Here is a 15,709-nt window from a genome sequence, read left to right as displayed (position 1 = left end):
ATTTCACCCTTGCCCTCGACAATCATAAACAAGTTTCTAGCAATCAAACTTTTGATAGATACTCTAATAAAGGTCTCCTCCACTGAATAAATAACAACTGAGCCTGTCAGACCGTTATAAGTCAGTTTGGTTGTCGGAAACTGTTATGATCTGTTGTGACAGTGTTACGTCATTATGTCAACAGCCTTACGAAGCCATTATGACTGCTGGAGAAGAACTAGTGTGTCCTGTTACCCCATGACCTCATCTATGTCTTATAAGGCCATTCTATCTAATGGATTTGCCCTTGGTTTATGACAGTGCTTCTCTCTCCTGACTCCTGCTAAGGCTCTGCAATCTTCACTGGAGATGTCATGGGCTTTTATGAAGCCATTTCTTTTATTCCTGAAAATACAAAGACTATATTGCATCAAATATCATGCGGTCAGTGTTATCTGTGTCAATAAGAACTGTACAGATGGATCACTCTTACATTGTGAGGAGAAAATACCAAAACAATACAATCTATGACACTGGACAACCACATAAGCAGTACAACTGGAAATCAATCATTTGTCAAGTAACAGGCAACAAGTTTACTGATAAGTTTAGCAGCGAGAAAGTGTCACTCGTTTGCACAATCATTTCTTACCTCTATGTTCAGCATCTTGGTCCTTTATTGTGGGTCTCTGAATGACGATACTGTATGTCTCCAACTGTCATCTGGCTAAAACAATTTATTCACAATCCTAGGTCTCTATCATTCACTTTACTGTGTCTCTACTGCCTCACGTCTCTACCAGAATGTCATCACGTTGGTATTATCTGTGCAGATGATGCCTTTAGTCGTCTCTCTCTGTCTCTCTCTCTCTCTCTCTCTCTCTCTCTCTCTCTCTCTCTCTCTCCCTACCCCTCTCTCTTTCTCTGTCTCTCTCTCTCTCTCTCCTCTCTCTCTCTCTCCCTCTCTCTCTCTGTCTCTCTCTCTTTCTCTGTCTCTCTTTCTCTCTCTCTCTCCCTCCCCCTCTCTCTCTCTCTCTCTCTCTCTGTCTCTCTCTCCCTCTCTGTCTATGTCTCTCTCATCTTTCATGTACTGCTGTCTAGTTACACTGCCCTTGGTCTGTTTGACCATCCTTAAACTCACTATATTACTGTTCCCCTAAGTCCTGTCTGTCCAAATGCCACTACCTCATCACAGATTTCTCACCACCGATTGGCTGGCTTTGTCAAAGTGGATTTTCTCAGATCAATGATGATTGACAAGGCAGCTGTGCCACCCACGCCCCCTGAACCCCTTCCCCACCCCTGGTCCCCCCCCCCCTGTGGAACTCAGGCAACCCCCTCCTATTTGATGGGCATTAGCACCATGCAGTCCTGGCATACCGTTCCAGTGAGCTCTGTAATTGGGGGATGAGTCCCATCTATACAACTACCTAAAAGCGAATACCAAGGAGTCACTCAATGGACATCCTGATGCGGCAAATCCTAACGACAACTGAAGTCACATTTTCACTTAGCCATGCATTGATGTCAGTGGGAGACTAATTTAAAATTTGACTGAAGTGGGGATTCACCCCTAAGTTGCTTAACTGAACTGAATACAAAGCCTTGAAGAAGATGTTCATTGAAAAGCCATAGAAATAGTGTTGTAATGGACAATAAAGCAAAGTAGTGTATGCTTTGGAGTTAGGCTAGTCTTTGACCTCAGTGTCCTTGGGCTATGAGCACAGGTTTGACCTGCACAATCGAATCATATGATGTACAATGCAGTGGTGTAAAGTACTTACGTAAACATACGTTAAAGTACTACTGATGTCGTTTCGTTCATGATTTTACTATTTAGACTTTTGACAACTTTTACGAAACTACATTCTTAAAGAATACATACATTTTCCCTGATAGCCACTCCTTGTGCAAAAATTGTATGCATAAAGCCGATCTCTTCTCATATAACATTTATCTAATTACAGTTACATAACAAGATTTTTATTTTGCATCTACAGTGTAAAAGAAGTCCATAATAAGTTTTCATTAAATTATTGATTTAAGCACCAAACATTGTCTTTGTCTTGGCGGATCATAGTCAAGCACTTTGATAAGTGATTCTGACCACGTGCCACAGCATAAGGCAGTCGCTAGGGGAAACATGGCAGCCGCTGGCATCCTAAGCCTTTTAGGGCTGTAAAAAACACCATTCAGGCCATTCTATGAGATATCAGGGAATAGTCATTTTCCACCCAATGTCATATCAACATACAAACAGCCAAAGACAACAATAGCAGCTGTCCAACTGGTTTAGCTACTGAGCTAGCCATAGGACCACGGGGGTCATGGATGGTCCAGGGATTTAGTCTACGTGAAACCACGTTTTTGTTGTTGCTATTGCTATTTGTTTGTTTGTTTGTGTGTGTGTGTGTGTGTGTGTGTGTGTGTGTGTGTGTGTGTGTGTGTGTGTGTGTGTGTGTGTGTGTGTGTGTGTGTGTGTGTGTGTGTGTGTGTGTGTGTGTGTGTGTGTGTGTGTGTGTGTGTGTGTTGTGTGTGTGTGTGTGTGTGTGTGTGTGTGCGTGTGTGTGTGTGTGTGTGTGTGTGTTCAACTGTGCTTCTTTGCTAATCCAGCTATTACATAACGTCCTGAGAACGTTTCTTTGTTAGTGCTTGGTGAGAGCATGGTTGTCCTATGTTTATTTTGCATACAACAACTTTCTGTGGATGGTGCAGGATGGTTGCTTGGCATTGGAACATTCTCAGCACATTTACAGAACTTGTCAAAAAAATCTTAAATGTTTTGCTATGTCTTTACTTTAACAGAACATTTCCTAAAAGTTCAAACATGGTTACATTTAATTTAAATGTTGGTAATCTTCTAGCAACATTCTCCAATTGTTTTGACATTTGGAATGTTCTCAAATTGTTCCAAGAACTTTACGAAACAATGTTCTTCTGTGGGAATGCCAGTACTTCAGCAAAACATTACCGACAGGTTTCCTCATGGTTCTATTAAAAGTCATACTCTCAAATTGTTCTGAAAACGTTAGGAAAACGTTCCATAAAAAACCTCAAGAAATCTCTAGTAACGTTCAGAGAATGTTATAAGAATGTTCTTTAAAAACATCAATTCTGTTCTCAGCATCAACAAAACTCTCTCTATCCTCTATCTTGTTAAGTGTGTTCAGGTGTGTTGGCCCACTAATCGGCCACACCTGATCTTAATGATTGCTTGTTTCCTTTGAAATGGAGTCTGTTAGACTAAAATGAACAGCTTTGTATGCGTAAAAAAAACCATGGCATGCTGGCAACATCCTGGTGGCGCAGTGGACGAATTTCATGGATAGAGAACAGAAGATTATAGGTTTGAATCTCACTGATGCCATTTCACAATAAAAAATGAATGCCTAAGGGAATTAATTTTCATGTGTCCTATTTGTGCTTGGATTTTTTTTTTATGTGTCCAAAATAAGCTAGCAATGTCATTAACAGTCCAGTCTTATTGAAACATAGAGTGAAAGTTTAAGGAAGTTATGAAAAACCTCCAAATAACCTATTATTTCCATTCTCAGAGCTTTAATAAAAACCACCCAAGAAAACTTTAAAGGGACCAGAGTAAAACGTTCTCAGAACCTCCCTGCAACCTAAAAATACACTTTCCCAGAACAGGCAACACTTTCATGTGTTCTCAGAACATTTAAAAATGTTCCGTTTTACCGGTCAGGGAATGTATGACTTTGTTCCCACAACCAATGTGAAACCAAAAACATATGTTTCCACAACTTCCAAGGAACCAAATGTGCTAGCTTGGAAAGCCACTTACAGAATACCTAACAATAGCTCCTGCATTGAATCCATTTTCTTTGGTGAACAGCTCTGGATGAAAGGAGTCGAGCTCAAGGAATCCATGTACTTTAGGACACATGATTACTTCCCCTGGATCTGATGAATGACTCATTGTACATGTGAATACAGATAGTGTCACTGAATAGGAGCCTTTATGCGGTTCTAAGCTTATGTTATTCCCTTTGTAGTGCACCACTTTTGACCAGGGCCCATAGGACTCTGGTCAAAAGGAATGCACTACGTAGGAAATAGGGTGCCATTTGGAATGCACCTCAACTATAGTATATAGACGTCCTAGCCTGATTCAGCAGTAAGGTTGAGGAGAGGAGACAATGGACTCAGATTATTTCCGCCGCTCCAGACAGACAGAGGCCTATGAGGTGCAGACGACGGTACTAACGTTTCTATTAGCGAGGCTTAGATTTGCAAAGAGGGAGGGAATTATACAGTCCTCCATTCCTCTGTTGCTGCCTAGCAGTCTTCGCAGTCAAGAGGTGGAGAGAGGGCACTGCAAGCATTTGAATGCACGGCAGGGCCTTCCCTATGGAGAGTAGTTTAAACAGACGGACGGACAATCCCACCGTCTAGTTGCAGCATGTGGGAGAATTTGAGAAGGAGATTTATTTTCCAGGTGTTGATGTGTGTGTGCATTTACAGTATGGGTCCATCCACGCCCTTCCATGTGAATGTAGGCATGTTTGTATGATAATCCGCAGGGTGTGTGTGTGTGTGTTTGCGTGTGCACGTGCTCATTGTGGAGTGTAAGCAAGCCAATGAAACATCAAAAGAGACCAGCATGGGAATGTTACAAACACACACATCAACACTCATTGAGACACAAACACACACACACACACACAGCGAGCGAAGAGCACTGCTGCAGAATAGTGAGAGCAGAGCAGAGCAGCAGACTACCCGACTCCCCGAGAGGAAGGGAAGATGAGTGATAACCAATCCCGTTAGAGCTGGGAGCCAACAGCAAACATGGGATTCAATAAAGCTAGTGTGTGTGACATTGAACGAGATAAGAGGGAAATGGACTGCTGGCATATGAGGAAACCACCAGCTATGTAATTGTGAGGGATGTATTGTATGACATGCAAGTTGATAAAGCAGGGATTGTAAATCCAAATAGGAAATGCGCATTTGTGACTAAATTATGAAATGTTCTGTACATTTACAATGGAAATACAGTGGAGAGATTGTTACGCTAATGGAATGTGTGTAGAAGGCTTCTGTGTAGATGCTACACAGATACCCGACAGTACCATCCTACACTGTAAACTTTAGTTGGCCATCCATTCCTTCTGAAACCATCAACTCGGCCCTTCTGAAACTCGTAGTAGGAAAAACATGGGCTTCAAACATCCTGCCATCCCTTGTTCTTTCCTCTCTTCTCCTCTCCTGCTTTGTTCTTTTGTCAGCAACACACAGCAGTCAGATCTCTGTCCCAGGGAGCTATTCGTATATGACCTGTTTCAAGAAGCGAGGCATATGTCACACGTCACTACTTCACAGGATAGGCATTTGAACGTAATGTGTTTTCATTTTTATTTTTTTAATCAAAATGCGTTTTGGGGCAGAAATGCCTACTGGAACACGTGAACCTTCATGTGCCTTAATGCATTTTGTCAGAAAGTTGTTTTCATTGCAAGTTAGCTTGCTGGCTCGCTAGCTAATATTACGTGTATGATCTGTGTAGTAATATTAGAAGTATCTCGGAAAGCCATTTGCATTGATAGTTATAGCTTAATGTTGGCTAGATAGCTAACATTGAACCTAGTTGGTTAGCTTTAGCTACATGCAGATTCATACCGCAGCTATGGGTTGGAATTATAGTTCGTTGTTTAGCTAGCTAGCTAGTTACATGTCTAAACAAAAGACTCCACTTCACCAGATGATTACATGACCCATCAAGTTAGCCAGGTATGTCTGGGGGTGATTACGGCCATCTGTTGTATTTCAATAACGACCCATCTATAGCATTTATTTCACATGACCCATCAATTTAGACAGGTGTGTCTGGGTAAGCATCTAATAATTATAACATATTTTATCTGAACACTTTCTATTTTTGATATTGCTATACTATGCAACTTTGCAAGTAACTATTTCACTGTACAGTTACACCTTCTGTATCTTGTGCCAGTTAGATTTCATTTAAAATAGTGTGTGTCTACCAGAGATGGTAATGTCAAGAACAAGATAAAGTGTATTTTTACCTGGATGTTTTCCTACTACTTCCACCACTTTTAGTCTTGACATTTTTGGGAGTTTACTACACTACTTCACTCACTCTGTTTAGCACATGGCCTCACATGTGAGGGTGTGAACAATGCTGAATAGGTGTAGACAAAGAATAGTTATCCAGTAGGTGTACCAAAACATTCAAGGGCCATTTTCTCAAAAGTGGGGCTGCAAGTTGATCAACTTTCAAAGCAGAATTACTTTCCCCATTGTTCCTGAAATGCAGTGTATGATATACCATTTTGTAGCTCTTAGTCTATACTTTTATCCAATGTAAAAAACTCAATTTAAAATGTTGCTACCTAAGACCCAATTGAGGCAGTTGGTCACATATGTACTGTAGCGTCACTTGCCCCCTCCATATGATAGGGTCTTATCTGAGGAGGCAACAGAATCAGTAGCCCTTCCATTCCGCATGATCTGTATCAGCTTTACATAGTGACATTCCAGAATATGGGGGAAGCAATACAAAGTGCCCACCTGGGTGATGCACGGCAGCCATATTGGGCCAGAATGCGATTTGTGTCCACTAAGAGTACCTAAACCTTGTAGACAGAACTGTTCTACAGCCATGGTGATTTATAAGCAATGGAATGTATCCCAACATTTTGCAAATCAGGCAAATTATTTACATATTACATATATTTTTATATAAAATATTACATATTGATTAGGGTTATTCAAGGATGTCTGCTTTTGTAATTCTCTTTGGCCCAAATCCTAACTTGAGTTCCAGGCACAAGTTACTTTTCGCACAAATCTCCCATCGACATCAATGCATGATTTACGAGATGAGCAATTTCAGCAAATTAAAATCAAGTTAGGATTTGGCCCTTTATGAGGGACTCAAAAAACAGCAGCAGATGTACTCCAACACCAGTCATACGTCTCAGTAGTGTGTGCCAACACTACAACACTCACATTGAGGTATGAGAAGCACAAAGATGCACACACAGATTATCCCATTCTAGACCAATCCACAGAGACAGAGACATAGATTCACACTAAAACACAAACTCACCTTGAAGCTCCAGTAGTTTGGCTGTTGCTAGGGAGAGAGAGAGAGAGAGAGAGAGAGAGAGAGAGAGAGAGAGAGAGAGAGAGAGAGAGAGAGAGAGAGAAAGAAAGAAAGAAAGAAAGAAAGAAAGAAAGAAAGAAAGAAAGAAAGTTAGATATGTTTCCATCCATTAAGCTGGACAACAGTTTGTCAGAGAGCGAGTTGGATGGGGAGAAATGTGTGAGAGGGAGGAAAGGGCGGAGTGAGTGAGATCCATCTATCCGCTGCCAGTCAGACGTTTCAGAGATAACGCAGCTGTGACAAATAAAGTTGGGAAGGTGTGAAAGTATACTTTATCGGTGTAGAGAGAGGGAGAAGTTTAAGTCTTTCTGAAGACTAAAAAAGGAGAGGTATAAAATATCATCATATTTATCTCTCCATCAGATCCAGTCCGAAAGTGAGGGGCTAATTATTGTGATGATAGAGCAGATTCATTTCCAATGTCCTTCAGTGCCATCATAATAGCCTTTTAATTGCTTGTAATTGCTTCCGAACAATTAATCAAATGTTTACCAGACACTACACCAGACACCCATACCAATAATACACCCACACCAGCTAGCTAGCAATTCAACTGACTGCCTACCATTCACACAATTAGCTGGCTCAAATTCAGGAGCGGATTAAAGTAATACACAGACACTGGATTGAAGAAGCTTGGCTTTTTAAGGGAATTTGGGCAGCCTCCAACACAGAGGGCAAAGTTCATTGAATCTATTACTATGTATTTGGCTATTGTAACTGTGTGTAGAGAACTTGAGTCACAGTGTCAATGGTAGGCTATAACCATGAAACTGTCACAACATTATGTAGGCCTTGTGCCAGGGTGTCAAGTACACTATACTTTTTTGGTTAGTCTAAATTGGGGATGATAGCTGGCTAGTTTATCACTAATCTAAACAACTGGGTCGTTCTTGAATTGCATTTGGGCATGGCATTTGAGGAGAAAGTTAACTTTTGGGGTGGGGGGTATGTCTTTTCATCAACTAATATGGCAGCTTAATGACCTTAAATAATTTTTACCATTATGATAACACCGTGCCACCAGTAGGATTAGTAACACCAATTACGCTAACACCAATGACAAATTTGAGGTCATTTAGGATTTTCTAAAGTGCCAATCATGGCCAAATACCAACCAAATCTCGCTTAGGGCCCCCAAAAGGCTAGAGCCGTCCCTGAATTGGCTAATACTTTTCTTAGTCAGGATCTGAGTTTAAGTGAGGTTCGAAGGGACGTCTTTAGAAAGTTGAAGCTCATTTACTGCATTTCTATACAATGTTAAAACACTAGAATGCAATTTGGAGAACAGCAAAAACGAGCAAAAATTATCCCAGCCATTATCACATTGGTTGTTGTAAACTTCATTCACCTCAGTCAATCTACAAACACATAGCCTATTAGCTATACAATTAGCCACTACACATTAACTCACATTAACGCAGCGGTGGGATTAAAAAGCATTTTATTAACAAAAAATAAACAAATATGTGTGCGTTACATTAAACACATTTTTGTGCAGTTTTAAAAGCTAATTTCCTGCAATTCTACACATGACTTATGCCATGTTAATATGATATCTGAGTGAGAGTGACTAACAAAATCAAATGGGGCCCCCTAGAAGTCAGGGGGCCCCTAGAAGTCAGGGGGCCCCCGGGCACGTTCCCTGCGTGCCCGGGTGTAATTGGGCCATGGTTACTACGTTTAGATACTGTAGCTGGCTAGACTAACTAACTACTCTAATTTACCAAGTGACATACTGTATAATAACAGGAAAACTGCTGATGTAAAACCAAGTTTCAAAAATTGCATCTTGTGTATTCGACAGTAAGTTGAAACCCCTCCCCTGATAACAGTTTGGCACTGGAACGAATGGTCGAAGTCCTTCCATATCTTTGTAATAAGTGATTTTCAAGGTAATAGCACAAATTACATAAAACGTAGGGACAAGTATTACATTCTATTTCTATTTTAATAGCCTTTTTTGTTTTAATTGATATATACAATATACAGTATGAAATACTATGTTTTCATTCTAGCTTTCAAAATAATAGATAAATATCCCTAAATGCCAAAAACATGTCACTACAACTGTACTTATCATTACTCGGTTAAGCCAATATGCTTGGCCTAAACAATGTATATACTTCAAGTTTTGCAGTATAAAGGACTTGCATTATGATTTGTCATTAAATAAACAGTTCAATATGAAAGGGAGAAAGTTCAAAACTGGGTGGTTCGAGCCCTGAATGCTGGTTGGTTGACAGCCGTGGTATATCAGACCGTATAGCACGGATATGACAAATCATTTATTTTTACTGCTCTAATTACGTTGGTAACCAGTTTACAATAGCAATAAGGCACCTCGATGCTTTGTGCCTAATAAGAACCCTTAGCCATATTATATTGGCCATATATCACCACCGCCCCCTGCCATATTGCTTAAATATACCAAGGCTTTCAGCCAATCAGCATTGAGGGCTCGAACCACCCAATTTATAAAGGTGAATAATGCAAGCTCTAGAATGCTGTTCAACCCCAATCAGAAACGAGTATTCAACAATGCCTTGTATATGTAACTATTTGTCAAGTGTTTTTCATGGCGACGGAAGCAAACACCACCGCAATTCAAGAATGACCCTGCTACATTCACATATATCATACTCAGGGTTGGGGAGTAACGGGTTACATGTGGACCCGTTACATGTAATGGATAACCAAAACACTGTAACCGTAACCCGTTACGTTACCAGCTAAAACATTGTAATCGGTTTAAAGATACTTTTTAAAAAACTAGATGATTACTTGTAGGATTACTTTTAAATTCAGAAAATTGGACACCTTTCTGTTTTCTCAACGACATTGAAATCATCATTGCAAGTTTAAGTTTGCTCCTCCTGAGCGAGTCTGACCACAAGTCAGAGACCACTATGACACCAAATGCGTTTGATGGATCGCGGGAAAAGGGCAGGAATAGGCTTTTGTATGCTACATTCCAAGCTACACTGAGTGTACAAAACATGTTTCCATGACATAGACTGACCAGGTGAAAGCTATGGTCCCTTATTGATTTTACTTGTTAAATCCACTTCAATCAGTGGAGATTTAGGAGGAAACAGGTTAAAGAAGGATTTTAAAGCCTTGGGACAATTGAGACATGGATTATGTATGTGTGCCATTCAGAGTGTGAGTGGGCCAGACAAAATATTCAAGTGCCTTTGAACGGGGTATGGTAGTATGTGCCACGCGCACCGGTTTGTGTCTTTCTTCATAATGCATTTGTATACATTACACAAATTACAATTTGTTGGGGCTAATTTTAGCTAGGCTAGTTAGGTGTCTAATGTTAGCTAAGCTAGGGGTTAACATTAGGGTTAGGGGTTAAGGTTAGGGTATGGTTAGGGGTTAAGGTTAGGGCTAGTTTAAATGCTAGCTCTACTTAAAAGGTTAGGTTTAGGAGTTAGGTTAAAGGGTTAAATAAATAAGAATGTACGTATACCACGCTGCACCTTGGTCTCCTTCGTACGATGGACGTGACAGTGGCAACAGGGGAGTTTGGAAAGGAGGAACTCCCTTAAACATTTATTCCAAAGCTGGGGATCCTCACTGCAGCTTGTTGCAAGAGCACATTTTTCACTAGCTAGCTGTCCTCCAATCGCAAAAACATTTGTTTTCATTTTTTTCCCCACCTTTATTTAACCAGGTAGGCTCGTTGAGAACAAATGATCATTTACAGCTGCGACCTGGCCAAGATAAAGCAAAGCAGTTCGAAACATACAACAACAGAGTTACACATGGAGTAAAACAAACATACAGTCAATAATACAATAGAGAAAGTCTATATACAGTGTGTGCAAATGAGGTAGGATAAGGGGGGTGAGGCAATAAATAGGCCATAGTGGCAAAATTATTACAGTATGGCAAATTAAACACTGGGGTGATAGATGTGCAGAAGATGAGTGTGCAAGTAGTGGTACTGGGGTGAAAAGGAGCAAAATAAATAAAATAAATAACAATATGGTGATAAGATAGTTGGTTGGGCTATTTACAGATGGGCTATGTACAGGTGCAGTGATCTGTGAGCTGCTCTGTTAGCTGGTGCTTAAAGCTCGTGAGGGAGACATGAGTCTCCAGCTTCAGTGATTTTTGCAGTTCGTTCCAGTCATTGGCAGCAGAGAAATGGAAGGAAAGGTGGCCAAAGGAGGAATTGGCTTTGGGGGTGACCAGTGAAATTTACCTGCTGGAGCGCGTGCTGCTGGTGGGTGCTGCTATGGTGACCAGTGAGCTGAGATAAGGTGGGGCTTTACCTAGATGACCTGGAGCCAGTGGCAATTTGTGTCTATTTCACAATAATCTGTGATACTGGGTTGGATATACATAGCGAATTGAGGTGAATCACACTGCTGCTCTGTCATTTACCTATCTGCACCTTTCAGATTGTGGTTGTTGTGGATGGCTGTTCCCAATTGTCCATGCATATTTGAACCCAATAATGGTTGAATTGAAGACGTTTAAGCTGCCTATCAATCGTTATATTTGCGACTAGAGGACACCTAGCTAGTGAAAAATGTGCTCTTGCAACAGCTGCAGTGCAGATCCCAGCCTGTGGAATACATGTTTAAGGGAGTTCATCCTGTCTAAACCCCACGTGGTGTTGTGCTCCATACTGTCAAAAGTAGTTTCTTTTAAGAAGACCACAAGTAGAGCTTTTATTTCTCAATCTTATTTGTGCTGATTCCCTCCAAAAAAGGCCCTTATGCTTAACAGACACATGCTCAAACTTGTGTACTATTGATAGACTTAAACAGCTGCAAATGATCAAGATATCAAAGTGTCACCAACAACAAAACGTAAACGATGGGCCTACAGTAGAGCAAATGCAGAATACTGCGCTCATTTTTCACATGCAAATAGCACTTTTCCCAAAAGCAGCATTTCTTTTTCAACTCGAAGGAATGAGCCCAATCAGTCCTCCATGACAACAAAATCATAAACAACAGAGTAGGGCTGGCTAATAAGTCCTTCGTTTTTGGCTTACGCTCAGGAAAAACAATCTATGTTTCCATATTTCCAAGTCCTAATCTTGAAGATCAAGGGGTATAACATTAATTGCAATGACTGGAAATCTGACAAACTCAGTCTTTTGTTCTATATGAAGGTATAAGTCTAATCACATTACTATCTGTAGTAGAATCCTACAGAACCAACCCATTAAGTGAATTGTAACATCCATTTATGGCCAGCTATGTCAAATCTAGCATTGATTTATCCTGCAATATATAGCTCTTGAGCAGGTTGACGTTTATTGGGATGAGTCATGTCCTTGAGGCAGAACTGACTCCGCTAGATGGGCAAGCTGCAAAGTCAAAATTGTCCTACACTGGTTTGAGAGGAAATATTCAATGAGTTCCTACCCTCTGTTGAGAGAGGATGTGGAGGAGAAAAGCTGGATGAGGATAGACAGAGCAGAGCATAGGCAGGAGGGGAGGAAGATACGAATTGGGGATAAAAACCAACAGAACAGAGGCCTGCGGGCTCCTGTGACCCAGATACATAGAGCATTGTGTGTCCTGCAGGCTTCTGTCCGAGTCGGAGCTAGCAATCATGTGTCTACCTGCAACATTTGTCAGCCTGCACGGCCATACTACCACCAATCAGACCCCATTCTATTGGCCATGCCTCGACACAAGGCTCATATTGACAAATGTCACTAGGACCCCTATTTTAGGGATTCTATTTCCTCGCCTCTCTTGTGTTTTTCTGTTTAAATGGTGGTTTATAGATTTGTATTAGCCTATAACTATACTGTATATCAGTGTCTACTTTGTACATGTTTTACTTAAACTTGAAATTGAAGTATGATGTGGAGAATAGTTGCTCACATGGTTTGTTTTGGAAGTCATGTTTGTGTCCTACTGTGTGTATCTACTTGGAGGACTGGGACGCTGCTCGCATCTTGAAGAAGATCTCTCTTGAACAGTCTACTCCTAACCATATGCTGAATTCCAAATCAATCGCTACCCCCTAGGGAGTAGGTGCTATGGTCAGATGTGGAACTCAGCATACACGTCTACCTGAACGAACACATACTCACTACCACCTACCTCTAGACGCACATACTCAGACCAGTAGACTTATGCATATGCATCCTCTTGAAAACATTCTCCCACATCCCACTCGTTTTCTATTCATGTCTTCATCCACCTTTCTGTCTTCACCCCTCTTACCTCAGCCTCCCCTGCCCACCTCTCCTCCAATATGCACTAACAAGAGGGCGTTTCAGAACATTACATTTGCCCCATACACAATAAACCCGAGCCCCTATGCACCGTGACACAATGCCCAGATGGGCTGCCATATTTCTCACTCACACAAGCTGAATCCCACGATGGACATGTACTGAGAGAGAGAGAGACGCATGCCGGACCTGCATGCCAAGCAGCTAATTTCTCTCTCTCTCTCTCTCTCTCTCTCTCTCTCTCTCTCTCTCTCTCTCTCTCTTCTCTCTCTCTTTCTCTCTGACTCTCTCTCTCTCTCTCGTCACGCACGCACGCACGCACGCACGCACGCACGCACGCACGCACACACACACACACACACACACACACACACACACACACACACACACACACACACACACACACACACACACACACACACACACACACACACACACACACACACACACACACACACACAGTCTCCCTCCTAGTTTTTCAGACACTGCGGCACCACATCCACACCTGGCCAACACCTGCATGCCAGTACCACCCCGGAATGAGCCAGCCAAAACACACCACACACATATCATACACACACCCACACACCCGTCCTCTGATCCCTGCAGAAAGCAGGGAGTGGAGGAGAGGCATACCCATTACATCATGTCTTACCTGCACTGGTCTCCCCTACACACTCACACAGACACTTGCTGATCATGGTCACATGCACACACGCATGCACGCAGTCAGGTACAGATACAGCTCTCTTGCACGCGCTCTCTTTCTCCCTCACCCCTTTCTGTCTATCCTTTTCTCCCTCTCTCTGCATCACACGAGGCAGCAGAATGTCATCTATCCCACAGTAACACCAGAACAGACAGGATTCTGCACGTCTCCATTAAATAACGAAAGGGAGAACTGGTACCGTTGTTGCTACTTATCGAGCCTGCTACTGGTGACTGGTGGTGGTTCATCGGTTCACATGCTGCTCCACATGCCTCCCTCTCCTTCCTCCTCCTCCCTCTCCATTTTCTGACGGCATTCGCTCTGTTCTCCCACGAGCCCCCGAGGAATCAGTAAATCCCAGGCAGTGTTGGTCTGGGTATATACAAAGTAGAGCCAAGCAGAGTAGAGTGTCCTCTCTCTCTCTCTGTCTCTATACCACTACAGCCCAATCCCAGTTTCAGTCTTTCTCTCACAACTCATTCCTCTCTGTTTCTCTCCCTCTCTCTGCTGCTGCCATCCGTACTCTCTTCCACTCTCTCTTCTTGCCTAGGCATTACCAGCCATATGATATCATTGACTTCCTAATATGGGAATGGGGGGTTGCCATGGAAACCACGGACTCCACCTGTTTCTCTCTTTATTTGTCCTTCCATCTCTCCCTCTTTTTCTCCCTCTTTTTCTCTCTCTCTCTCTCTCTCGCTTGTGTGCAGAGATAAATGGCTGCGCCAGGGTAAATACACAGAGCAAATGAAAAGCTGGGGAGGAACGAGAGAAGTGGATGGAGGGATACTTGGCCCGATGGAGGAGAGAGTGCGGAGAGACGGCAGAATTCTCAGGGAGGGGATTGAGGTAGAGGGATGGAGGGATCAGGACAGAGGGATGGCAAGGGATAAGGGTATATATAGAGTATCTCTACTTGTCCTTCCTATCTCAAATCTCTGTTTCCATCTCCCTCTCCCTCTGACACCTTCTGATAACTCTACTAGCCAACGATGTCATGATGAACTGATGAATTGACACCTGGATACTCCTGTGGTTCTCAACTGCTTTTGTACCTGGGGTGGGCAACGGCTATGGCCAAGGTAGATCTTAAAGAAATTGATAAGTAATATAATTTGTCACCATATTCTTTACACCAATTCTTTCACAAAGTGAAAAGAGATCAGGGTAGATGCTGGGGGGTTGATTCTGGCCATGGTGTTGAGAGTATTGAGATGTTACCTGCTGTTGGCGGCCACAGTTAGGTGAGCCCTGGCCCTGAGACATACAGGGGCTGGCCGGGTACTTCTGATTCTTCTGGAGGTCCATGAAGGCTCCGCGCTGGCGCTCTATGTCGGCCTTGTGAAGGTTCGTAAGGGCCTCCAGGCTCTTGGCAGCGATGTCGTTGTGGCGTTGGCGGTCCCCCGAGGTGGGCGCCTGCCCCCCGTTGTTGTTGTCAGGGAAACGACGCGTGCCACCGTGGCCCAGGGTGTGGTACTCCCGCGGGAACTCGGCATCCCCAGCGGAGATCTTGTGACCCTTTCTTCTATCCCGGCCTGAAGGGGTCAAAAGTGAGGAAACATGGGCCAGGGGTTGGATTGGAGAGAGGAAGTGAAAGGTGAGAAAATGTGCTCTGGTTATACATAGATTTAATAACAAATGCAAAATATTT

At 42.4% G+C, this 15,709-nt stretch overlaps 1 protein-coding gene across 4 annotated transcripts in view; it reads right to left on the bottom strand.

Moving 5' to 3' along the window:
- Nucleotides 1-15,485, bottom strand: part of LOC118357758 (SRC kinase signaling inhibitor 1-like) — a 38,593-nt gene extending 23,108 nt beyond the window's left edge. For 2 of the 4 annotated variants that reach the window (XM_052478325.1, XM_052478326.1), the window contains exons 1-2: nucleotides 15,280-15,485; nucleotides 7,076-7,102 (exon numbers count right to left, since the gene is read on the bottom strand). In XM_052478325.1, coding sequence (XP_052334285.1) covers nucleotides 7,076-7,102; nucleotides 15,280-15,366 — 114 coding nt within the window. In that variant the 5' untranslated portion in view covers nucleotides 15,367-15,485. Of the gene's footprint in view, nucleotides 1-7,075; nucleotides 7,103-14,257; nucleotides 14,690-15,279 lie in introns of those variants that run through there. The other 2 variants (XM_052478327.1, XM_052478329.1) reach the window with 2 other exon arrangements.
- Nucleotides 15,486-15,709: the final 224 nt, after the last annotated feature.

The sequence above is a fragment of the Oncorhynchus keta genome, chromosome 24 (genome assembly GCF_023373465.1).
Source record: "Oncorhynchus keta strain PuntledgeMale-10-30-2019 chromosome 24, Oket_V2, whole genome shotgun sequence".
NCBI classification, from domain to species: domain Eukaryota; kingdom Metazoa; phylum Chordata; class Actinopteri; order Salmoniformes; family Salmonidae; genus Oncorhynchus; species Oncorhynchus keta.
This window is presented reverse-complemented; position numbering and strand designations above follow the sequence as displayed.